The sequence below is a fragment of the Aristolochia californica genome, unplaced genomic scaffold (assembly GCF_029961685.1).
Source record: "Aristolochia californica isolate CCGP_79_NKW_82.1479 unplaced genomic scaffold, dmAriCali1.0.hap1 SCAF_13, whole genome shotgun sequence".
Taxonomy (NCBI): Eukaryota; Viridiplantae; Streptophyta; class Magnoliopsida; order Piperales; family Aristolochiaceae; genus Aristolochia; species Aristolochia californica.
In genome coordinates, this window is record NW_027181804.1 from 4,545,588 (window position 1) to 4,571,216 (window position 25,629).

The 25,629-nt window shown below is 37.9% G+C and overlaps 2 protein-coding genes across 6 annotated transcripts; both read left to right on the top strand.

The window, feature by feature from the left end:
• The first annotated feature begins 963 nt into the window (after nt 1-963).
• On the top strand, nt 964-6,949 carry LOC137948838 (probable plastid-lipid-associated protein 10, chloroplastic). Of its 2 annotated transcripts, XR_011111663.1 has the most exons (10): nt 964-1,047; nt 1,154-1,370; nt 1,457-1,564; nt 1,672-1,806; nt 1,907-2,002; nt 3,597-3,677; nt 4,892-4,978; nt 5,110-5,165; nt 6,351-6,567; nt 6,848-6,949. XR_011111663.1 is itself a non-coding variant. In XM_068795017.1 (9 exons), exons 1-9 carry the CDS (start codon nt 1,040-1,042, stop codon nt 6,463-6,465), a joined length of 903 nt encoding a protein of 300 aa, XP_068651118.1. In that variant the 5' UTR covers nt 964-1,039; the 3' UTR covers nt 6,466-6,828. The 2 variants fall into 2 exon arrangements, 1 of the variants encoding a protein (XP_068651118.1); XM_068795017.1 differs by lacking the exon at nt 6,848-6,949 and having other exon boundaries at nt 6,351-6,828.
• A 6,523-nt stretch (nt 6,950-13,472) lies between these two features.
• LOC137948341 (uncharacterized) lies at nt 13,473-25,624 on the top strand. 4 transcript variants are annotated; one of them, XM_068794401.1, is made up of 14 exons: nt 13,473-13,919; nt 14,412-14,714; nt 15,236-15,415; nt 18,107-18,242; nt 20,294-20,616; nt 20,819-20,948; nt 22,043-22,171; nt 22,296-22,340; nt 23,172-23,251; nt 23,752-23,848; nt 24,164-24,253; nt 24,353-24,406; nt 24,977-25,042; nt 25,120-25,624. In XM_068794401.1, the coding sequence occupies exons 1-14, from the start codon at nt 13,546-13,548 to the stop codon at nt 25,270-25,272; spliced, it is 2,160 nt and encodes a 719-aa protein (XP_068650502.1). In that variant the 5' UTR covers nt 13,473-13,545; the 3' UTR covers nt 25,273-25,624. The 4 variants fall into 4 exon arrangements, with proteins under 4 accessions (XP_068650502.1, XP_068650503.1, XP_068650505.1 ...); XM_068794403.1 differs by having other exon boundaries at nt 13,687-13,919; nt 14,438-14,714; XM_068794402.1 differs by lacking the exon at nt 22,296-22,340.
• Nucleotides 25,625-25,629: the final 5 nt, after the last annotated feature.

A 25,629-nucleotide genomic window follows, 5' to 3' on the forward strand; every position in this document is an offset into this window, starting at 1 on the left:
TTTTTTATTTCAAAACATTTTTATGTGAATGTTTAAACTTTTTTATTTTAAAATAAAAACTAGATATTTTTTCTTTATACGAATAATAAAAAAAATAATTAAGACCATTTAAAGAAGAAAAAATAGAGGTTTGAAATTGAAGCTTTTATTTATGGGCTAGTAGTAGTAGTCCAACTATGATCTTCCCAGACTGCCCACGGCCGGTCTTATCGTGTCGTAAGTTGTAATTCATTGCCTCAAGCAATGGTCTGCTCAATGGAGACAAGGGTTGTTAAAGTTGAGGGCCTCGAAGAAGGGAAATTAGTGTAAACATAGGTTGTTAAAGGCATCTGGAGAGGTCAGATTGTGCGCTTAGAGAGTGCAAATGTGCTTTTTGTGTAGCTGAATTTATTAATTGTTATATCCATTAGGAAATACCTTGATTTAAATAAGTGGATATGGAGCAATAAAATATTTTTCTAATCAACCTAAGGACGTATGAATAAAACTTATTCACAACAAATAATAAACTCAGTATTCATTAATCCATGCGAGACTATTGATTAACATTCCCTTCATGTATAAACCCTATTTTGTAACTTTACATGTAGATAATTTGGATAGAGGCTCACAAATAAATACTTGATGAGTGATTCATCGGGAAAAAGAAAGAAAAAGGTTAAGGACTTGTTGTTGGAGGCTCAATTTTAGATAAATAAAATTATAATATTATAATAATACTCTTAAATAACTAATTATACCGATGTCATATTTATAAGATTACTCTATATTTACGAATATCAGTGAAGAACACAGATTTAGTGTTTCGTTTAAAGTAGCAAAAGCAATCTCAGGCTTTCCATCTTACAACAGCGGGGATCTATAAAATGCTTATTGCTTCACGACATCTAGGTTAAATTTTGAGTCTTCTTCCAAACATCCCGCATTCGTCCTTTTGATTGGATCTTATTCGGGCATAAAAATCATGTCAAAACTATCTTTCATTTGATTTTCAATCGGGCAAACATATAAGAAAATTGGTCAAAGATTTTTTCTTCTCATGAACAGGTTTCAACAAAATATCTGTCAATGGTTTTTGCTTCCTTTTTTATTTTCGTCAAAAACTTTATCCTGTAGGAGCAGCTGAAACCGTTCGGCTGTTTGGCAATTTCAGAGAACCATATAAAAATAGACAGCTCGAGCCTCCGAGCAAAGGCGTTTTGCCAATGGAGACGCTTCTAACACCATTTTCCGCTTCCTGCCTTCTTCCTGTCAGCAATGCTGGACTACCAACTAAACGGTTCTCTTGGAGTCCCTATTCAGCAGCGAGATTCTGTCGCAACAGCGACTCGCTCCGGTGCTTCGCGCAAGTGGCCACCGGAACGGATCCAGTTAACTTCTTTTTTCCCCACTCTGCATCCTTTCTTATGCTGTTTTGCAGCGCTCATTTTTCTGGGCTCTTGGAATTTGTTTCCAGGCTCTGGGGGTAGAGAAGTGGAAGTACGATTTGTTGCGGGTTGCGCAAGATACCCAACGTGGCCTCGTGGCCACCGCCGAGCAACGGGCGTCCATAGAAGAGGCCCTGGTGTGTTTATCCTTTATTTTTATCTTATCCTCTCTCTCTCTCTCTCTCTCTTTCTCTCTCTCTCTTTGATCATCCTCACGGAGTGGAGATGAAGAGGGTGATGGCAGGTGAGCGTGGAGAGCTGTGACGCCGGATCGGCAATCGACATTGCGAAGTTGGATGGCACGTGGCGTTTGAATTATACCTCTGCTCCGGATGTTCTGGTCCTCTTTGAGGCCGCCGCCAGGCTTCCTTTCCTTCAGGTGCGGGCAAGGGGTTTCTTTGTAATCCATTTATTGTGGCGGGCTTGAACATCAGAAGTTGGATCTGAACTATCCGAAAGTACACTTTTTTGGTTCATAGGTGGGCCAAATTTTCCAAAAATTTGAATGCCGTGATCAATCCGATGGAGGTATTGTACGAAATGTGGTGCTTTGGAGCATACCGACTCTACTGGAGGTACTATCAACAAGTCATGCAATCTCTTTTTTCTTGAGCTGATCTTTTAACCGACTGACTCGACGACTCCTCTCTGAATTCCTTGTTTACCAGGAAACAAGTATAACCTTATTGTGTTCTTTGTTTTAATATAATGTTTGTACCAAAAAGGAAAAGAAAGTTATGTAGCTAAAATACTGTATGTGCATAACTGCATACTGCACAATACTGTAGCCTAGTGTGTGTGTGTGTATTGTTTCACATCCAGTGATATTCCCAATGGCATAGATAAACCTATAAGCGGTAGAGCAAAGCACGTTTATACTTGTTTTGTTGTCTTTGTTGATTAATCACGCATCATCTGCTGTATCAGTTAAGGTAACTGGAAATCTGATATATCGCGTGATATGGTTAAATATTGTCTATCAGTCTACATGGAAACCTGAAGAACTGTTCAAGCATCTTAGCTGAGTTGGAGTACTAAGCATAATGCTCACTGTTGGCATCTGAGTGTTGGAGGGTTCTGAGCCCTGTCCAGTTCTCAGGAAGCAAGAAGATTACTGCTAGAATGGAAACTGATTTGATCCAATGCCCGTTAAAAAACATCTCGACCCCATTTTTCAACAGTAGAATGTATTTCAAATGTACTGACTTATCTTGGATTCTCAGCAAGTTTCTTCTCTCATCGTTCTGTCGCTTTGTGGTTGTTATTCTTTAGGTAGGTAGCTGAGTCACTGAAACGGGTGAATTGTGCTTACCATTTGTTCAATACATTTTGAATTTTGATTGGCATTTATTTCATGTTTTGTACTTATTCTAATCTACACGTAGGATAAGAATTTGGGTGTCAAAAGGGAGTGATGAATTTTGGTGAGAATTTGCAGAAATGTCCCTTACTCCCAATGAGAACTTCTGTTATGATACCATATAAAGAGATTGAGGGGTAAATGGAATAAGAAAAGAGGATGGTCTTTATGGAAGAATTGGAGAGGGAAGAGGAGAGAAGAAAGAAAAGAAGAAAATAACAGGAATAAGAGGACAATAAGTTTACACGGAGAAGAAGAAAGCTGAAATTGCAAAACAGAATGTGTAGCAAGATCAAGTGTAGAATTTTGCCTGACCTGATTTATGAGCTGATATGGTTATTTCCTTGTCATTTTGTGAATATCCACCCAAAGAACCTATGCTCCTTTATTGTGATAATCAGGAGTTCATATTGTTAAAATCCAGTATTTTGGAAAAGCATTAAACATATTGAGGGGTTTTATCACTTTATGAAAGAAAAAATTATGAATAGAAGGATTGCTCCTAGCAATGTCTCACCCTCAAATTGGTTGACTAAAATTTTTAACGAAGCTCTTAAACAGGCATCATTTACTTGGATTTATCCAAGTCAGGTCTTAAACAATCTTATTTGTCTGTTTATGTAATATTAGTATCTTGTAAGCTGAGAGGCATTCTTTGTATGTTTTGTGACGTAACTTAAGTTATTACAATAAAAGAAGGGTAGTGTGGACTTTCCTCAATTTGACAACTCCAATGGTTCTAGAAATCCTTGCTCTATTTAAATTAGTTTACAATATGTTTTGGAGTTCTGATGTGTTTCTCTCCACAGGAACAAGAAGGTGCAACTTTAAATGTGTCGGCAAAATTTTCAGTTGTTTCTAAGCGTCACATATATCTTCAATTTGAAAAGGTGAGTTGTTTTGGTTAGCATGGATCTTTCTGTGGCTTGTGAACTATTCCAGTGAAGGAATCATAAATCCTAGTCTGGGATAACCCGACCAAAAAATTATTATTTTTACTTTTTTATGCATACATATAGTCAGTAATCCGAGGTGGCTGCTGTGTCGTAAAGGTTCAAAATATGCTTTGAGACCAATGATCTGACAGGCCTGGGTTTGTGGCTGGTGACCAAATTCCTTTTTTAAACATTATTACCATTTTTGCTTTCAAAAGAATATTATTATCATTTTTTGTCAACAAAACTTTTCTTCAAAATTGTTGTATAAAGAAGTTGTCTTAGCTCTATAGAGTCTGAGGAGAACAGAAGGAAATATATTGAAGAAGACTCACTAAGGTGAGGAAGCACCCTCGACATGGCATTGTGAGTAAGAAGTGACCCTAGTAGAGGTGTCAGCCTATGAATTGGCTGAGCAAGGATTAGGAAGACATTAATCTGAGAAAAAGAATTTTGGAGGTCTTGAACTGTAAACCATTTATTTGTGTAAAAATGAACATCTTACAACGTTACAGCAATACAGAGGTATTTCTTTGGCATTCCAAAGATCAGATATGTAATTGTATAGCTCTAGAGTATGGATATGTGACTGTTCACGTTTGTAGCCAGCCATCTATAGCCATTGTGCCGGTGGAATCCCAAATATGTCATGAATAAAAGTAATCTTCTTCCTGACGTACAGTATGTACCAAAAATCCTTATGTTAGTATATCGTATTTACATCTGCGCAAGTGACTTTAGGTAGCTCTTTAAGTATAGGAAAGGTGACTGTTGCCTTTGGCATACTTGCTATTTTCCTATTTCAGGATTACTGGTCCCATCATTCTTTGTTGTCGTTCCTTTTTGTCTTTAGAGTTGAGGAAGATGCAGGAGATAGCTAAGTCACTTAATGACTAACTATTGCACAGAAATGTTATTTGTTGTTAAACTGATTGGGATGAAGAAACTTTTGCTTCTTCCTTTCTGCTATCCAATTGAGCTTGGCCTTGGGCTGATTTCTTTATCTTGATTCTATTTTACTTGATTTAAAGTTTTGTCATCCAATTAGTCTCTCACAAGGGTTTTTTTACTGTGATTGAGGTCATGACAGCTTGTTGAGCAAGTGCTCACCATTTCCTTCTGTTTTGATCCATCATTAAAAGCTCTAATTGTATTGTTAATTTTGGTAGATTGCCATTGAAAATCTTAAGATCAGTGAACAACTACAAGCCCTGATAGCTCCAGCTATTCTCCCTCGGTCGTTTTTGAGTCTACAGGTAACCATCCAAAAAGTATAATACAGTATTCCAGTTTCAAAAAAATTACATTTTGTACTTTGGTTTGCTTCTTTGAACTTTCTTCTAAATTGTATATTAACAAGTATTTATTCTAATATTTGGTCAATCAGATTTTGCAGTTCCTTCAAACTTTCAGGGCACAGGTCCCAGTGAGAAGTCCAGAAAGGTACGTTCTATGCTTCTCTTCTACCTACCATTGAGCATTCTATTTTAACATGCTCAAATGTGGTTGTTCAAGCTATCCACGTAATCTCTTCTTTTGAATGTTGAATGATATTATGCCTCTATAAAAACGCTGACAGATATTATTAGAAGAGGAAAAAGAAGTGAAGAACGGTTCCCAATAAATAATATTAGTATTATCTTCTTCCTTTTTTTTTTTTTTAGCATAAGGTGATGATTTGGTCAGGCCATCCACGTAATGTTAGCATGAATTTCAGATGCAAAATCAACCACATTGATTGGGATGGCATGTGTTGGGTTAGGATCAGGTTTTGGGAAACTTGTTTCTACTCCGTGGCCCTTTCCAGACCCCATCCCCGAGGACTCCACCTTGTCCCCTACCTTTTTCATTTCTTGTGTTTATGCCCTCAATTTGCATAATTTCATTGTTAACATAAAGTTGAAAAATTTCTTTTCTCTTACTCTCCCATATTCTTTACACATTTTAATTTATTTTAAAAAGTTATGACACCTAAGAGAAGATTGGGGGATATATATATGTAATCTAAAAAACCCAAAGGGTCAAGCTAGATTATTGGTTAGCATATTCCTGTGCTTTTCCTTTTTTGGTCAAACCTGACCCTGCTCTGTGGGGTGAAAGGAAAAACCTATCCTATGCAGTACACAGGTCAGGTCACGGCAGGTTCCCTGTTGAACACCCGTTGTTGCTATCCCTTTATAGGGATTCTACAGCTTATAAATAAATTTCTACATTGGATCTCAATTGTTTTCAAATGAATGCTGTTTGCAAATGGGTGGTTGCAAAAGTTATCGTTCAAATTGAGATCTTTTGATTACATTCTGACAAATCGATATTCAAGCTACCCCAGCTATATTGGGAGTCATAGTGATTCTACAGCTTATAAATAAATTTCTACATTGGATCTCAATTGTTTTCAAATGAATGATGTTTGCAAATGGATGGTTGCAAAAGTTATCGTTCAAATTGAAATCTTTTGATTACATTCTGACAAATCGATATTCAAGCTACCCCAGCTCTATTGGGAGTCATATTGGATGGAAGAATCTGGTTTGTCTGGCTATGAGGATGATAACTTGATCCTACATTTATCGCATGACTGTTATTCATGAATTAACATTGAAACTGAAGCAACTTTGCACATTACAGACGATCAGTTGGAGGGTTGTACTACCTTTCATACCTGGATAGGGATATGCTACTGGGTCGTGCAGTGGGTGGTGGGGGAGTATTCGTCTTCACTAGAGCACAAGCGCTTTGGTAACACAAACTGTTTGCCATTCCTTAATACATGTTGGAGTCACCAGTGAACTGTAGTCAAGTAGATTATAACGGCACATTCTTGGCTCTGTTCTTCTGCATATGAGTAAGCACATTTTGAGATGGCTCTTCTTCCATGTATATAACTTGTCCGCCTTAAATCTTTTAAAAAAAGTGTGCATCGTTTTTCAGTCACTTGGAAGCTGTTTTCCTGTTTATAGGTGAATATTTAAATACTGCGAAGCTTTTTTTAGCTATGGGACTCGACATATACAGTACTCTGGTCTAAGAGCATCCATTTGCTTCAATGTATGGTGATCTTTTTTTAAGGTATACTTTTAAGCTAATCAGCAGGTTGACCATTTATATTTTGCTGGGTTCTCCAGATTGGCACGGGAGCTTGTGATGAAACGGATATTTATTAATCAAGTATAATTTTGTAAGTTTTCAGGGAAACGGATATAATTATGAATGCTCATTTAACTTGTAGTCCCTTTATGTTCACTCTTCTTTTATAATTTGAAGATTTGGACATTAGTTGAGATTATCGTTTCATTAAGCACAGATCACCCCCTTTCTTTTTGCTTGATTCCATATTAAATCCAGTGTCTGCAAAGTCTCTTCCATCGTCCTCTAAGAGATGGTGTAACACAGGTTTAAGGTGACTTGGTTTCTAGAGTATTGAGTGTAAGTTGTTGTATATCTGCCCTTCTCTATCTTAGACTGAGCCTTTTAGTTTAGTGAATTGGGATGATACTTTGGTAAGTTAATAATAAAGGATAAACATAATCCCTTCAATTATCAGATAAGATCCCATTGGATTTATCCCATATTGTATTTATCTTATCATGTAAAGTTTATTTTCTCTATTCTAAATTGTATAAATACTATCCTTACTCAATTGTAAAAAAGTGGTACAGTTCATACTTTATTGTAGTTTAGTTCGTCCTCTAATGTGATTTATTTCAATATCTAAGATGGTGTCAGAGCAGAATGATCTTTCTGTATCCGTCGTCCTCCCAATTTTTTTCTACTTTCATTGCCTCTTCACTTGTAATTCACTCTCTGCAACGCCTGGACGATTCTCTCTCGATTTTGTCTGCCTCACTCTTCGTCGATTTTGAGAAAGAAAAAAAAAACACTTGTCTTGAGCATTACTCTCGAAAACCATCTTCTTCATTTTGTCTTCATACAAACCTTCCTCGAGCCAGCCTCTTGCACCTCCTTCCAACTTTGTTTTCACCTTTGTCGCCATCGAGCTTCATCTCCGTCTTCGTCACTCTCAATCCCTCTCGGTTTTCCATCGTCTCCATCGTTCTCTACCTTCATTGATGACGCCAGTGCCATTGAGCTTCACCTCCCATACACACACACACACACTGTCCTGTGTAGCATGTGAACTTGCATATGTAGTTCACATACTACAAAACCTCTTCTCCCCATCCGGTCGATGCGATTATATCTACAGTTGCTCTTCTCAATTGTTACTAGTGCCATTACTATTTGCCTTTACTTTTCTTAATCGTTACCCGTGCTGCTACTCTTCTCAACCGTTATTAGCGGCAATGGAAAGAGAAGGTGACATTCTATTCTGCTGTGCTTCATGCATGCGGAGCAATGGAAAGTTAAAAGGAGTAGTACAATTAAAATTTGTAACCGGGAATGCAAGCCATGATATCACATCAAAGACTCACAAGCTTTCTCTTGTTTCGACTTAGAAAAGAAAAGCATTTTTTTGAGTTTGAACTTACCTTAAATTTAAAAACTGACGTTTCAACCAAAAACTATTTGCAAATTTGACGATTTCATGTGTGTCATGTCACTGTTCAAAGCCAAAGTCATCTGGGTGATGAAATGGATGGTCGAAATGTCAGATTTCATAATTTCCCATATTGATTTTCCCTTCCCCTTTCCACGTTAGGCTCTTAAAAACTATCAATTTGACTTTCTAGAGTTTTTTTTTATCAATATTTTCTGTCCAAAGTCTTTACAGAAATATTAAGATAATCAAATTGATTGAAAAGAGGAATCAATTGAAGAATCTCTTTGCGTGACGCCAAGGTAAAGTTATCTTCATCTGAAGGTTTGTCTCACCTTGATCCATCTCTCGTGCAAAGTCATGGATTGATATCTAAACTCGGCCATTCTTGCCAACTGATTTGATTCCTTGCTGTTTCTCCTTCGCCAAATGGGTTTTGATTCCTTGCTGATTCGATGGGCCAAGAAACAGAAAACACGGATGCCGCTCTCTTCTGCTTGTTATTATTCTCACGTTAAATTCAATCTTTTTTCTATCTTTTTTGTCTTTCTCTCTCCCGCGCTTGGAGAATCTATTCAGCTAGTATGAACAAGATGAATGGTAAATCCTTGGTTGTGTTCCGGCTTTTTCAATAGGAAACAGAAGGAACGTATTCCGATTCCAATCTTCATGAACACAGATGAAAGAATATAAGAAGGCATCCGCTTACTTTTTCAAAATTTAAGAAGGTAAAATGGTGCAACAACACAAGTTTACACACTACGAACAGCTACAATTAACGTACCGAAAACCAGAAGAAGACACCGAAGTCTCCATGACCAAACAAAAAGCATTTGGATGGATTTCATCGTCACTCACTTTGTCTATACCTCCAAAAGACCAGAAAAATGAAAATAAAAAATCGCGATAACCACATTTGGATGTATACAATGGATTCCAACCGGAATCAGATCGCTATCTGGCTCCTTGGAGAAGCTTCTGAGCGACGGCGAGTTGCTCCATCAACGACCTGATCTGCGCGTTATACTCGCGCGCCTGGTCAACTGCTTCCGCCTCAGTCTCCCCCAGCTGTGAGCACAGCCTCTCCTCCGCATCCTCCACCACCCTCAGCATCCCCTTCGTCCTCTCCAGCTCCTCTCTCATCTTCTCCTCTCTCTCCAAACTCCGCCTGAGCTCCTTCTCCAACTCCTCGTTTCTCCGCCTCAACGCATCGTCCAACCCCACCTCCCCTTTGTCCGAAAACCCCATATTCCGGTGGTGACGCGGCGCCTCGATGACCATTCCGGGAGCCATCACCCAAATGTCTGTTCGACTCTCGCCGGAAAAGAAGCGTCGAGAGAAATTAGCGGGGAACTCGAATTTAGAATCGATGGCGGGGGCGGGAGTTTTATAGGAGGAAACAAATATCTGTTCGACTCTCGCCGGAAAAGAAGCGTCGAGAGAAATTAGCGGGGAACTCGAGTTTAGAATCGAGGGTAGGGGCGGGGGTTTTATAGGACGAAACAAATGTTGTCTAGGTTCAAAGAACCAACTAATGGTCGCCTCGTTGAATCCATCAACGGTCATGAAGCCTTCCGGAGCGTGGGAAAGGTCTTCGTGGTCGCGCCTGACTTCCCTTCTCTCTAGAATATTCAGCGGCGTAGCTGTCTATTGTCCTCGCAATTAGCTCCGACTATTTGACGATCATTTTCGTGGCTACCAAGTACGTTCAGACGCGCGAAGCCGGCCATATTTCTGACTTCAGCAGAGACGTCAGGCGTCGGTGATCCTTCTTTTTTGTCTCTCTTGGCTTGGGAACCTTCTTTGGATTAACTTGGATGGAAAATGACACCAAGCGGCCTTTCCTTTCGTTTTTGTGTTACTTGATCAGGCTTCCTTGTGAGACAAGAGAAATGGTATCTGAGAATTGATCTCCGGGTTGCTTTCGGTTTCGGTATTTTACCTTTTCAATTGAGCATTTCATCGAACATGTAGCGTGCAGCAGAAACCCAAATTGAGTGGAGCTGCTTTCTCCACGAGAGAAGGTACAAAAAAAAAGTCTTGCCTCTATGACAGATAGTTTTCGGGGAATAGCAGTTCTTCATTACCAGTCCGTTCGTGTATGAACTAAGAACCTCTAGAGACCGAACACCTTTGACAATTAACTTCCCCTGAAACTGTTCAAAAGCCAGGCTGATCTCTGGTTTGAACCACTCGGTTATTAAAAACGAAAAGAGGGAAGTGTTTGTTGGGGGTAGTTGTTGAAACTTGAAATCTTACTCGCAGATATTGTGAGAGGTCTTTTCATGGCTCAAGGAAATCCAGAAAAAATAGAAAGAGGAAAGAAGTCAAGGAGAGGGGACGTTTTTTCAACGAATTCAGTCCTCTAGATTTGACATGACAAGGGCTAATCTGAATCGAGTTCGATTATGCCATTCACATGGAATTGTACCCAATTTAGACCTGATAACTTGTGTCCAATTGAGCTTTTTGGCATCAGTGATCACAGAAATCTCTTTCTGAAATAGTTGGACATAATCCACCAAAATATCAATGCATGCTTATCTTATCTTTTTCTATAAGGCTTTAGCCTGTAGGGGGTTCCATGATGGTTTTCAGTGAGTATAAAGGATTAGTAACTCGGTTTCTCCTGTTCTTGAGAATCTTAAAAACATTTCTCAAAAATTTCTTTAAAAATTCTAGAAAGCCACTTAACAAGTTGAGGAATAATCTCTTCAATCTCTTCATTTGTTGTATTTGTAAATGAGATGCCATTTGAATTGGGTGTAGGTTAGGATTAATTATGCTACAACTAGAATTTTATATGTTTTATTTTTTTCGGTTTGGGCGTAACAGAGAATAATTCCTTAATTGATTTACCCATTATTTTTTTAATGAATACTTAGATGATCTACTCACTCTTAGGTGGGTTAGTCCACAATGAACTTGAAATGAAGTGAAAAATTCAATTCATCTTAAATGAATTGATTCAACTTCAACTCATCCAGTGCATGTTAAATCCTTTTGATGATACGTCACAAACTTTTGAGATACCAACACATCAAACAGAAACTGTGTAGTAACCACCACCCATCCATCCATCGAAACACAATCTACCACTCAACATCTCATGACTACTCAAGCCAAAAAAATATATGTAAACCAATTCAAAAACTCAATCTTCACACCCACCTAATATCCCAACCCGATCTTGAACCTACTTCCATGACTCAAAAGCCCTTAAAGATCATAATTGGCGTTGAACAATATCTGAAGAATATGATTCTCTTGTTTGTAACGGGACATGAGAGCTAATTCCTCCTGATGGTATAACTAATCTTGTTGGTTGTAACTGAATTTTCTGAATCAAAAGACACTGATGGGTTTATTGGCAGATTTAAAGCCTGTCTTGTGTGGCCAAAAGGATTTCATCAACGACCAAATGTAGATTACCATGAGACTTTTAGCCCGATTGTTAAGCCCACTACTGTGAGACATGTGCTTAGTATTACAGTTAACAATGGTTGGTCCCTTTGTCAACTCGATATCAATAATGCATTTCTTCAAGTTTGGCTCTCATAGCATGTTTATATGGCACAACCTCCGGGCCTTGTTGATTTCGATCATCCAACTTATGTCTATAAAATTCATAAAGTTATCTATGGTCTTAAACAGGCTCTACGAGTTTGGTATCATGAACTACGTCACTTTCTTGTGGATTCAGGTTTTAAGAATTTTCACTCTGATACTTCCCTATTTATTATGAACACTGGCAAACATGTTTTATTTCTACTGGTGTATGTCGATGATATTATTATTACTGGTAATAGTGATGACCTTATTTCGCAATTTGTTAATTACCTCGCTCAACGTTTCTCTCTAAAAGATCTTGGCTCTATTTCTTCCTTCCTTGGAGTTGAGGTTACTCCACATCATAATTACATATTACTCTCTTAACGAAAATATATCCAAAACCTAGTAAGGACTCGCATGGAAGATGTTAAACCTATTCTCACCCCATTGCCAATGGACTCTTCGTCACTCACCATAACCTCAGGCTCTCCTCTTTCTGATCAACCGACTAACGAGCATTGAGTACTTATTAAACGAATTTTATTATATTTATGTGGTACATATTGTGATAATATTGGTGTCTAAGTTAAGCTCCAATCCCGTGTTTCACTCCAGAATGAAATTAAAGTCTCGTTTTGGTGGATTTGGAGCTAAAACCTTAAATGGAAATGTTAGATTCAAAGAATGCAAAATAATGAATTTTTAATAGATTTTCTGAATGCTTTGTTATTATGCATGTGCAGTTTGCTATTACTGAAACTGTTGATTTTTTATCTACCTCCGGCCTCCGATCCTAGAAGACCAGAGAGCTTTCCGTTTGGACGAATCAATGTCACCCCGTATCGCAAACTAGCTTCAGAAGATCGTCCACGTTACAAATTTCGAAGGCTCCACCACTGGAGAGAATAAAATTTGCCGGTCATGATCTGTTTCCATCCTCCTCCAAGCCAGACTGTGATATGTCGAGTTTGTGCAAGACAATTTGCGCCTGGCCGAGCTTCTCCTTCAACGCCTTGATGTGCGAGAGATACTCCCGTGCCCTACAGACGGCCTCGGCCTCCTGATTTCCGAGCTGCAAACACAGCCTCTCCTCTGCTTCTTCCGTCAGCCGTAGCCTCCATCTCATTCTCTCCAGCTCCATCTTCGTCCTGTTTTCTCTCTCCAAGCTCTCCTCCAGCGCTCGCTGGAGCGCCTCGTTCTTCTGCCGGAGAGCAGTCTCCGAAGAGCGCAAGGTTTCGGTCTTCACCGCCGCCACTGCAGACGAGAACCCATACTTGCGGCCCGATCCGTCGGCCACCATCGCGCTGGGAGGAATTCGCGAGTTTGTGATCAGAATGGGGCAATACGAGACTCGTGGAAGGCGACCGTTTCCTCCAGTATTTGTAGAGTGAAAAATGGGAGAGGGGAAGGCCGAATGCGGCATGTGTAGGTGGCGGTGCACTAGAAATGCGGTAGACGTCCCAGCCTGCCTTTTGTTGTTTTTTCGTGTTTTTTTTTATTTTTTATGATTGTCATATTATCTTATATTTCCTCCGGATTTGCCTCTCCAGATATGGTGGTAATGAGAGGCCCAGATCTCATCAGGTCACCAAACTCGCGTTCCGGCTGAATGGACCTGTTTCCCGACACGTGGATCATCATACTAACCATTACTTCCAAAATCCGTGTCCCGGTATTCTCCGATCCGCAGGAAAATCAGGGTGACCACTGCAGCTTCAATTTACAGTAAAAAAAAGCTGAATTCCAGACTCATTTCGCGCCACTGAAGCACTCATGATCTCCCTACAGACTCTCCAAGGCTTCAATTTCCTCTCCTCCTCGCTCCCTAATCCGACTTTATCCCCTTCGCTTTCCGATGTCTCTTCGTTATCTCGCTCTATCAGATTCCAGAAGTCCAGCGTCCAACCTCTGGAATCTGAGCGAACTTTTGACGAACTCTCTCTCAAAAGTGGGATCGATGAAAGTTTAGGCAAGGAACCAGGACCTGGCGCTAGGGATAGGAATGGAACCAATGAAGAAAGACGGATTTCTGGAATTAATGTGCCCCGGCAACGCTACATCTCTGTTTCTAAGAAGGAGCTGCTGGATGGTATACTATCGTTGTTCGATTCGCAGGAAGAAGTTGAAGAGTTTCTTCAGTTTTCTTCGTGAGTATAATTTTACCGGTTACTTCCGGCTTAATACTGTACTTTGGATTTTGAGAATTTGATATTGTGCTGGTTTATCACGCGAACGATTTGGCTCAAACAATCAATATACTTGGGCGATCATTTCGTCTCTATCAGTTATTTCGTCTTCGAAGAAAACAATTCAAGAAAATGCTCATCCGAACAGATAGATAATACGTAACTACTTACGTAGGCACCATTCACTAAAAATTCTATAAAGTCCAGTAATTTAGTTCTCGTCCTAGATGTATAAGATTCTTTTATCAAGTGTTCTTTGATCAACTGCTTCAGTATTCTAACTGCCATATTCGTGTCACAAATAGATCTAGAGCAGTTTTTGCGCTCGTACAATTCACACTCATCACTCTTTTGTCCAGTAATATTATTGGCACACCATGCAAGTTGAACAACACCATCTTCCTAATCATAAAAAAAGTAAGTACAATATCAGACTGTATTTTTTATGCACAGGTGCTTGGATTCTATTCTACATGCAGAGCACAAAAGCATTTTGGAGGAGATGAGAGTCGACTATTCATTCTCACATTCAATCAAATGTAGAGAAAGTGCTTCTCCAGATACTTCTGAATCAGAAGGAGAAGTCAATTTTAATCAAAAGACGAACGGTGATATCATTGACTATAAAAGTTTTGAAGGAAATGTACAGACTGCATATGGACGTGACTCACTGATGTCCTTCCAAGGATTGGACTTGGGATTTCTGTTTAGTTCATCTACTAGAAATGTTAAAACATGCTCTTCTTATGACTCCAGGTTCGTTATGCCAATTGTTTTAGCTCTGTTTCCATGAAGGGCCTGACATACTGACATAGTTTGACAAGGCTTTTTTGTTGTTAAGTTTTACAGTAGGATATGAACAAAACTAGATTCTCATCACATTTACTTTATATTATTTTCTGTGATGGTTTACAACAGTCCAATTTGGAATTAGTTATCTGCCTTTTTTATTTCTCATTCACGTATGTCTCTTAGTTGAATGATTAGAATTACATTGGGGATTACTGTTGGCATTCAACATTTCAAAGAAGCTTTGAAGAGATATGAATAATGCTCATTGTTTACCAAACTCCTAACATATTTCCAAAATGTTAGCTGTAGCCAATGCATGATTAGAATCACATTGAGCAATAAATTTGGATTTCAACATTTCAAAATAATTTGTGAAGAGATCAAAAATTTCATTGTTTACCAAACTCTCAACATATTTTCAAAATTTTAGCTGTGCAACCAATGCATGAGCTCTTATTAATCTAAGGTTCTTTGAATTCATGTAGTGTTGCTGTGGCTACTCGTTTTCAGCATGCTTTTATGAAACTTCTGCATGATGCTCAGTTTGAGGAACTCTCAGTCCAGGATCTACTGATGACATCTGCTCTAAATACTGATTATCTTCTCACATTGCCAATTTACATTGACTGGAAAAGAGCATCAGAGTCCAAAGCAATAATATTCAGGTAATTTAACTCTCCAAAATTATGTTCTTTCCTCTTTCTTCTGTTAAGTGTTTCATGTGGAATTTATTTTTAAATTATCCCCAAAATCTGTACCCCAAATTCCTTCTTTGATAATCTTTAATTAACCTTAGTTCGTCTGAGAAGATCATTGATAAGAATTGAGAAAGTGCCTATACAAGCAATCTCTAGAAATACATTTTTGAAGAAGTGTAAGGGGCAGTTTGGTCTTTTTACCTGGTTTGTATATATCAGTGAGGGTACTATCTTGCTCAACATGTTTAGATGTCTCTATGGTCCAATTTTAATGTTATTTAGTGGTAAGCGAGGGGTAAATGTGTAAAGGTGTCATTGTACCTCAAACTTACTTAAGTGAATAAGAAGCATTAGGAGTCGATTTCTGATCCCTAATGAGAGCTCCTCTGTGGCTCTCTTTCAGCACCTTCTCTTCCCTTAATCCTCTATTCCTCGTTTTCTTACATTGTATCAGGGCAATAGGATCTTGATTTCAATTTCGTGAAACACTTCTCCTTCCTCTTTTGAACTCAATAGCTTCTCAGAAAAAGGGGAATTGAGCTTTTGAAATTGGCTGGGAGTCGAGATTTGATTTTTTGAGTTCCTTTTCTGCCATAAACCTAGGTTTAATGGTTTCTCTTGGCTATTGATGGTTTTTTGAGTCCCAGCGGGGGGGGGGGGGGGGGGGGGGGGGGGGGGGGTTTGACTTGGGTTTCTCCCATCTACTAGGTACTCAGACTCGATACTGTGTGTGGAGCCTGTGTCACCCTCCGGTATGCTGATTTCAGCCTACTTTGTGCAATTTCTTGCTGTTTTAAGGCTGAATTTCCTTGTATTTCATACTTAATATATGTAATTGATGTCTATGAGCTATTTGATCAAACCCTACTTTTGTAAAATGGGGCCCATATAGTTTGCGTAGGCATCTTGTTTTTGTGAAGCTTCTGGCTAGCATTTTTGGTTGTTATTCGTGCCTATGGCTGATTTTGGTGAAATTATCACCTCATCAAGGGAATTTGGAGGCCATGAAGGTAAAGGATACAATTTTAATTACCACAAAAAAGCTGAATGGACAGAACTTCCTTAGTTGGTCCAAAAAAATTCACATTTATCTTAAAGCAAATGGAATTCAAAGTTTATTAGGGTTGATCCATCAATTTCTCTTATTGATGATTGGGAGACAGAGGATAGCCAGTTCATGACCTGGTTACTCAGCAGTATTCATTCGAAGTTAAGGAATCAGATTATGAATTGTGAGACTGCTAAGAAATGTGGATGTCTCTATGAGCATTATATGTGCAAGAAAGCAATCTATCACGACTCTACAAGTTGTCTGCTAAACTGTTTAGCCTTAAGCGAGGTGAAAGAATAGTTAGGGACCCTTCAAGGGCAATAAATCATAAGGACTGCTCAATTGGCAGTAGAAACCATCAACCAATTGGTTGTGGCAGGAAGAAGAGAAAAAAAACCTGATCTTTGGCCTACCAGTCCAGAAATTGGTTTGAAAAACCTTCAATAGGGTAGACCAATGTAGAAAGAGAGAGACCAAGATGTGTAGGAGAGATGGCCAAGATGTCTTCAGTTGGCTCTGATACTATGAAAATCAACAACCTTGGAGAGATTTACAAGAGAGAGAGAGAAGAGAAATTGAGAAGAGAACAAGTTGGGAAAGAGCAGCCAAAAGCAGCGTCAGAATCAGGGCTCAAAAAGTTGAGCCTTTCCCTTTATTTGATTTACATAAGTGAGTTACATGAAAGGACAAAAATGCCCCTATATATAAGATGTCTTATAACTACTTCAATACATATCAGAATTGTATGAAACTTGAAACATAAGATTATGACAAGTAGCCTAATATGCTGGACCCATTAGACTCCACACAGGATGGTAACATGACCATACTACCTTACTCAAGTATTTCAACTGAAGTAATTCTTGTAAACAGGAAAACAGGTTACAAATATTCAACACTTCAACCTAAACTTCCAGCCCAAGCACACTACCAATTCAGAAACACCTTAATTTATCATAAACAGTACCAAACCAACCATAGAAACAGCAATTAAATCCAACAAAGAACAGATTCTGATTTACACAGAATTTTCTGGGCTGGAGAACCTTGTCGCAGCACTTTCAACCCAATAATGGGCAGTAGACGGCAAATAATGGGCACTCAAAGACAGACAACCTTAAATGGAGCCAGAAAATTATAGATCAGAATGACGGAATATTCATGTAAGCTACAGAAATGTGATTAAGACCCTAAATTTTGTGATGAAGACAAAAATGAAGTCAACATTAGTCATTATCACAAGTAAGTTCAGAATTTACCACTAGTAGATTCTGAAAAGTTATATGGCTGAACAGGACAAAAATGTTTTAACTTTACCTGGAGTATCATGTTTAACTGTTATAAGTATTAGCTTGACCAAATGAGAGCATTTCTTCTTTGGGTTGAAGACGACTCGATCAAATTTGATATAAATATGAGTTTCCAAAATTACTCTGTTGCAAAGCAAAATATGTAGAGCTGAAATAGCTCAGACTTTTAACTCCGGAGTTGAAATTGCATGAGATGAAATTCAGGTGAGATGAACCATGTCTTTTGCGCTTCATTCAAATTTAGGTTTTTATGAATCCTGAAATGTTCTTTTAAGACAACATTTTGCATCTTGTTAGACGTGGATATACTACTGAGAAGCAGAAGGGTTTTCTAATTGTTGAAAAACTAGATTATTTGCAGTCCAAACTTCTGCAAGAGATTTTTTTCAGTCTATCAAGGCCAATAAAAACAGCTGGCAGGTGGATAAATGAGGTGGGTTGTGTTGTGGAATCATGAGCATGGTATCTTTTCTTTTATTTACAATGTTATGATGTCTCTTTGTAGGTTCAGAGCTTCTTTTGTGCCAATCATTTACTGTTTCATACCAAGAGAAGTGTGTGTAAAAGTTGGAACAATAGTACATCGAATTAAAGTCATTGGTATTTACTGGGCACATTTTTAGTATCTGGGACTGCACTAGCTGTATGTCTTGGAAAATGTAACTGGATATGGTAAATAATGTTGATTCTGATGTCACAAGCCTGGGTTTTACAGAATGGTCAACCATTATAGCACTTGCACTAGTTTGTTCACTATTGTGCACAAGTCAGCCTTCTCCTTTCGAGTCCACTACCTGTAGCAAAGAAAAGCAAGAGCACTTTGAAGTTCTTAGATCCTCTCTATTCCTATCTTACAGAAGTGGCTTACTAGACTTACAATAGTCAGAAGTATAAGACAGTTTTATGAGATTCAGAATGCCTCTCTTTGCTTTCCTTAGTGAGTAGTGAGATTCCCTTGGAGGACTCAAAAACATAAGGTTATCTGTACAAGCCACGAAAGGCACCTGGACTGAGCGTTCAACAATCCTAGGGCATGACACTGCGATTTTAACTCTGCTGTTCGTAAAATTGTAGGATTCTGGTAAGAAGAAAACTGCAGAGAGTTAAGAATGAAAGAATAGAACATTGATGCAGAGAGAAACAGTCTCAGCTTAGAGGTTGGGTTGGACCCCAAAATCCTCTATATCCTACTAAAGCGAAATTACAATAAACTGACTAAGATATCCCTCTCTGATTGCATAAAACAAAGTACTAAAATTGATCAAATAAAAACGAAACAGATTATATCAATCAACAACTAAGATAGAGGACTAAATTTACCACAACTAACTTAAGGGAAAAATGTCCTCGAGCTACACTTTAGCACTTACAATATTTAATAATTTTGATAGACTACTAGTGGATAAAAAAAATTATTTTACAAAACTATATTTTTTTAAACGATGGTTGGTAATTTAACTGATAAATTTAATCAAATCAAATCAAATCAAAGGAGGGCATTCCCCCAGAAATTGCAAAGAAAAGGAGAGTAGCTGAGTTTGTGAGACCCCCTCTTTAGCTAAAAAATCAGTGCATGAGTTGGTTGACCACAACGAATGTTTCCAATTAATCTGTCTGTCTTCAATGCAGTAGATGATCTCATACACCAATCTCCTGAATCTTTGAGATGGATCCTGTGCTTTTGTAAACCATGAATACAACGACTGAGTCACCTTGAATTTGAATCACCATTGGCTGCGAAAATTCTGTTATTGGCTGCGAAAATTCTGGCTAATATAACTTCATTCCAGCGAGCTAATCCCTGCTGACCCAGAGTAACAAGTCAATACCAGACCCAGATGATCTCTAAGAATGCCACCCACTCTAGCCGGCCCTGGGTTACCCAAGCTGCTTCCATCAAAATTTAAATTCAGCCAATTCATCGGCTGAGGGACCATGGGAGAGCCTTCCTATGGTGTGCCTTCCACAAAGTATATTATGAATTTTCAGTTCCTGTGAATGATTGAACTTGGCAAGAGTGGCATCTGTTTTAGTACCATGGCCCATTGCAGAATACAATGATTTACCTTTTCAATTTCACTATCTGTGGACCTCTCCTCGGCTTGGAATGATCTCTTATTTCTTTCCTTCCTAACACACCATGGACTGCTGCAACACCAAACCTCATAACACGTTTCCTAGTAGAGGAAAGGGCTACTGAGCTGCGAGAAATGCGCATAGAGAACTTGCTCGTTAAGCATGTTGAGATCCCAAACTTGCTAAAGGTGCCCCCCCAGATGACTTGCATTGAGAAGTTTTATGTCGCTTTAATTGTCTTTTCCTGAACTAATAATAATCATCACTAACTCCTTTGTCTTGCAAGTGTAATTACTTATTTGATGATTTTTGAACCTAAAATCCATTATGTCAATATGCAAACCATGCAGGGAGTCAACTAAAATTGATTAGTTTAACATTCATGAGTTTTACCTATTCTTCTAACAGGCAATGAAAAGTTCAGTTCAGAGTGATGAACTGCCGAAGTGGATTGAGAAATTTAATATTTGGCTCAAGGATTTGACTTTGAGTGAAAAGGTAGGCACTTATAGTGATGCCACTGTCAGTGATCAAATTCTATCAGATAGTGTTCTTCCAATTTGGGTTGCAGCACAAAGGGCAATCCCTCGTTATGAAGGCTTCCTGTCATCCATAGGGCCTAGGGGACGACTTTTGGGGAAAATGCTTATGTGGCTTGGGCTTATTCCTTCTGTTCCTAATACTTCATTTGAGCTTCATAACGATAGCATGATGTCAGAACCACAGTCGAGGTTAGCATTTGTTTTATTTTTAGATTTACCATTTCGCTAGCATGTGTTTGATTTTTAGGCTGTCATTTCATTAGAATTTGTTTGCATTTTAGATTAGCTTGTCATCTTTATATTATATTCTTCTCACAGTTTCAGATTGAGTGTTGCAGCAAACATATTCATTGATGAGTTATTTTTCAAATTTATCTCTGATGATAATCAGGCCAAATCGTCTACCAAGGATTTCACTTAGTGATATATGGGAGCCTGCTTTGAGGGAAAATTGTGGAAACAATCCTTGGAAAATGTTTAAAACAGCCATATCTATTCTTTTCTCCAAATCTACTCTCCAGGTGATCTCTCATGCTAACTTTATTTATCTTTGTTTTCCTTAAAGGAAAGGCACAAAATGTGGAGGAGTTCATTTGAATGGTCTTGAATGACTTTCTTTATATCTGAAATTTTCTCTCTTTGGGTATATCACTAACTTTGTTTATATCTTAAATTTTCTCGCTTCCTATATATCATTAACTCCTTTTATCAATATTTGTGCACAGTATGATGTAATAGGGAATTTGAGTTAACTAGTGCTTGAGCACAGTAGGGATTTGAGATTAATAGAAACATCAAATATCTAGTATGAACTGTATACTTTCACTTGGTTGAATCCTTACTCAAACTAGGATTTGTATACAAAAATTTATAATGAGTGGATAGGGGTAGATACAATCAATGTCAACCTCCCTTTATGTCTTTTATTCCTCTTCCTTAACACTATGTTTCATTCTTCTATATCTCTTAGCTATATCTGTTTCTACCTTCGTATTCCTCCCAATGGGTCTAGGTTTGAACAACCAACACTGTCTATCTTACCATAAATGAATAATTATAGGTGTTCATATGTACATGAACTCTCCACCAGAAGTCAAGTGAGAAAAGAGAGAATTGGGGTTTTCCTTATTTTGTTTTTAAGAATATTGTGCTAACTTTGTGAACTAACCATTGGCTCTGAGAAGTTGAGAAGAAACTTTTGAACTTCAGAAATTGATGTGCTAAAGCTGGCCCCATGCTCTAGTTAGGTGCTTTGATCCTACTTGAACCAAGTTGTGAGCTGCTGAATATGACTCTTACTTTGTAAATGGACCATATTTGAGGAAGAAGAAAATTTATTTTCTTTATTTATAATAAGTAATCGAATACATCTCCACACTGGAAAAGTATTCAGATAAGCGGAGTTCCTTTGGGAACCTTATCAATTTATAAAATGTTTTAGAGGCTTTTTTGCATGGTAATGCTTGCTTACTTGGGTTCTCCTTTGATTGCATTAACACTATTAAAAAGTTATTGGGATAGGTAATTTTGCACCCCACTATTTCAGGTATTGAAATTTGTGTACCTTTCTCTCATGAAGTTTATTTGGAATGATTTTTAACTTAATTTGCATTAGGAGCCAGCTTTTCAGGAATTAATTTTACTCTACACTAATGTGATGGGCCAACAAGACGCTGATGACAAGGCCAATGTATGCTCCTTGGAGCTGAAGATCTATAAAAAAATCCCTATTCCAGATCTTCCAGTAAGTGTTTACTTTGATTTCTTTTTATTTTCATGATTTCATTCTAACTATTTTTTTTCATGTCTGAGAGAATTCTTACACTGGTAGTATATGAAGTTCATCTATGGAGATTAATATCCTGCAGGTTATCTTTCCACACAAAAAGCTCTCTTTCCGCATCCTGGACACTGTATGAACTTCTATCTTGTTTTAGCTCCTAGTTCTTGATCAAATTATTTATTTGGAAATTATTTTTGAGCTTTAATTTGAAAAATTCGAGAAACAGCTTTTCATCAGTAGCCTATGTCAGGGAAATACATGTCTGTTATTCTGAATCTCTTTTGGTTCTTAATGCCTTTCTTACCTGTAACACAAAAGCATGTAGGTTACTAACAACACATGGTTCATTTGACCCTATGGATGCATCATTTATTATACTGTAAGACATAAAATTTTCTTCATGTTCTACCTCCGTCGAACATAATAGAGTCAAAATCTTCGAGCAATTTTTTGAACTAGTTGTAACAGTTAGGGTGAGATGATTTTTTTTGGCTTGTAATGTAACATTAGAGAAAGATTTTCGAAAAAAAGTATATCTTAAGATGCCCAGAAAGTGATAATTTTTATATTCTAGCTAACCAGATAAGTTTTCCAACAGAAAAAGAACCAAATAAGAAAAGAAAGTGAAGATTCCTTTCCCAAGGTAAATGCTTGAGGTTCAGGCATACATGTTGATTATAGATATTTTCTCAATCTTTCCCAAGTATGTTCTCCTAGGTATGCAGGGAATGAGCATTTTTTACTCCTGTTGTATTGATAATTCCTATCTTCGAGTACTTCCATCTAACAGTTTGACAGGCCAGAAATGCATGTAACAAACAGATCATCCTGTGTTCATAGTAATGGGATGACGAAAATTTGCTTGGGTTTCATTAATGTTGAAATGTATTAAACTTGAAATTTGAGTTTTCTTCTCAAAGTTAACTTTGAACAAACTCCTGACTGCAAACTATGCTTGCAGGTACGCTTAGATGTTGCAAGCATATTGGGGCTGCTAGCCTTTTTTGTGAATTACAGATTTGAAAACATTGTTTCCTCTCCGTATGTTACCTGATGCTCTTTCAATTGAATTTCAGAATTATTCTTTCATCCAATATACATCATGGCAATGAAATGATAGTTAATAAGAGAAGCATGTGGTTTGAAGTTCACGTCTGTTTTCCTTGTTATTGTTTTAAAGCGTAGAGATGGTAAGAAACTTTGAAATGAAAACCCTTACCACAAGATCTGTATGATGTTATTTGACCTATGTACTTTTTTTCACCATTTCATATCTTCATAATTTCTTTGGCACTAACGTTTTATTTCTTCCTTTGCCATTAGCAATGCTAGATCAACTTGACTTCAAGTAACTCAGTTTCTCAGGAATATATGATAATACGGCATAGTTCTTTGGTTAAAAGAAAAAAAAAACATTTAGAAGTTCTGCCACTCTTTCACTTTCTAACTCTCATCTTGCTCTTGTGTGCTTTGGCGGTTCTGTAGTTCGCTTTATGTTTACCAGAAAACTAATCATTTAATCTGTGATACCTTGTATCTAGATCTGCATTTCTGCTTGATGTGATCGCTGTAAGTGCGCTGATATTATATGCTACTCGTGTAGTCTTGGGATACAAACAGACAAGGGATCGTTATCAAGTGAGCCAAGCACCTTTATTTCCATATGAGGAATTGATATTTTTAGTCATGACCAATCTGCTGCAATTATAAATTTGAAAGTGTGACTCCTCTTCATACAATTCAATTCACTTTGTTGCTCTTCATCTTTAACTAAAGTATGGTTGCTTTCGTTCTGCTTATTTCATTGTCCTATGGCATCTAAATTGTTTTCTTCTGAGCAGACAATGACATGGTTTATATGTTTAATAGTGCTTATATGCATTCACTTTTTCTGGCATGGAAGACAATTAATGGTGTAATTCATTGACATGCTTTGGTAATGATCTCCTGCAGCTTTTGGTCAACAAAACCTTATATGAGAAAACCTTGGCAAGTGGCTTTGGCTCAGTTCACTTTCTTCTGGATGCATCCGAACAGCAACAAGTGAGATGTTTGAGGAGATTATAGTACATTTTATTTGAAGAGACGTGAAGATAATGATTTTTTTCTTATTTTTTATTTCTATATTATTATTCTGTGCAGTACAAGGAAGCAATTTTGACCTATGGGCTTCTACTTCATGGAAGGAAGCACGAGGCATGACCCACCTACCATTTTTTGTGCTTCTAGAAAACATCGGGACATAGTTATTCTTTGACCAACACTTGATGAGTACTTGCGTTATAAGAACTATGTTTGCATTGGTTTCTTGTGCATTATATATGCATTTGATTTGGTTCAACGAAAAAAAAAAAAGAGATGCATTTCATAAACTATTTTGCACCCTTAACCAAGATTTTTTTTTTTTAAATGCCTTAAAAAAGAAATTTTTCTTGTTGCTATTCATGAACTACCATCTGGGTGAATAAGCGATCTGCTCCAATCAAGTGTCAAACATGTGCTTTTCATGGATTTACTGGTCCTCTTATAACTAAGTAGATTATGGAGATGAAGTTAGGTCCTTTCTCTATGTTATGTAATTATTTCCGGTGTTGAAGGCATGGTAGCTGTCATAGTATTATTCATGATTAATAGTCTGTGATGAATCATAAATTGTGTCGTGAGTAATTTTTGTTTTGCTTGTGATTGTTACTCTTGCATGAGTTAGTTTCATCAAGTCATTAGTTCCTAAATAATAACTAGTGACTTGTCTAAGCAATTATCCAGGTGGTCACTCGTAAAAATGTGGGTGTCACATGTGAGGGCTTCATATATGAAATGTTCAAGGAGAAGGTAATGTAGAAACTATCTAAAGTTTAAGCCTACAAAGTTAACTTTGTCAGTGGCTAACCTTGGTAGCTTTTGTGCAGATTGAAATGCCAATTGATAAAGCAATGGATACCTTACTGAGGTTAGGTCTTGTAAATGAGGTACCTATTGAAGGAAAGACTATATTGCAGCCTATCCCATGTTCAAAGGCATATGAAGCTCTTAAAAGACGTTGGGACAACCTGCTGAAATGACGAGTACATGTCATTTCCTTCGAACCTCAAATCTCAGGTGATATCCAACCTCTTTTTTTCTGCAGACGCCACTGGATATAACACCAAAGCCACCTTGAATTCTAACAGTAAAGACGAAGATGAGTTTGGAGGTAAATGGAACCACCACTTCCAGCCTCCAAGTATCTGCTCGGTGCTCTGTCGGCCACACTTTTACCTCCGGTGACAACAGCTGCTACCACTGGTATCACAGTGCCCTTGTATGTACACCAATGTCCAAGTTAGTGACATCAGAAAAGCTGTAACACTCGATTTCAAACAAATTTGCCACCGACAATGAAGCCAAAGGTAAAGCAAATCCTTAAAAACCTTAGTGTA

Coding starts and splice junctions, on each gene's coding strand:
- LOC137948341 (XM_068794401.1), top strand. CDS start 13,546: ATGATCTCCCTACAGACTCTCCAAGGCTTCAATTTCCTCTCCTCCTCG. Junction 18,243..20,293: donor CTGGCAGGTGGATAAATGAG/GTGGGTTGTGTT, acceptor TTCTTCTAACAG/GCAATGAAAAGTTCAGTTCA. Junction 20,949..22,042: donor TCTCCAAATCTACTCTCCAG/GTGATCTCTCAT, acceptor AATTTGCATTAG/GAGCCAGCTTTTCAGGAATT.
- LOC137948838 (XM_068795017.1), top strand. Junction 1,807..1,906: donor CCAGGCTTCCTTTCCTTCAG/GTGCGGGCAAGG, acceptor TTTGGTTCATAG/GTGGGCCAAATTTTCCAAAA. Junction 4,979..5,109: donor GGTCGTTTTTGAGTCTACAG/GTAACCATCCAA, acceptor TTGGTCAATCAG/ATTTTGCAGTTCCTTCAAAC.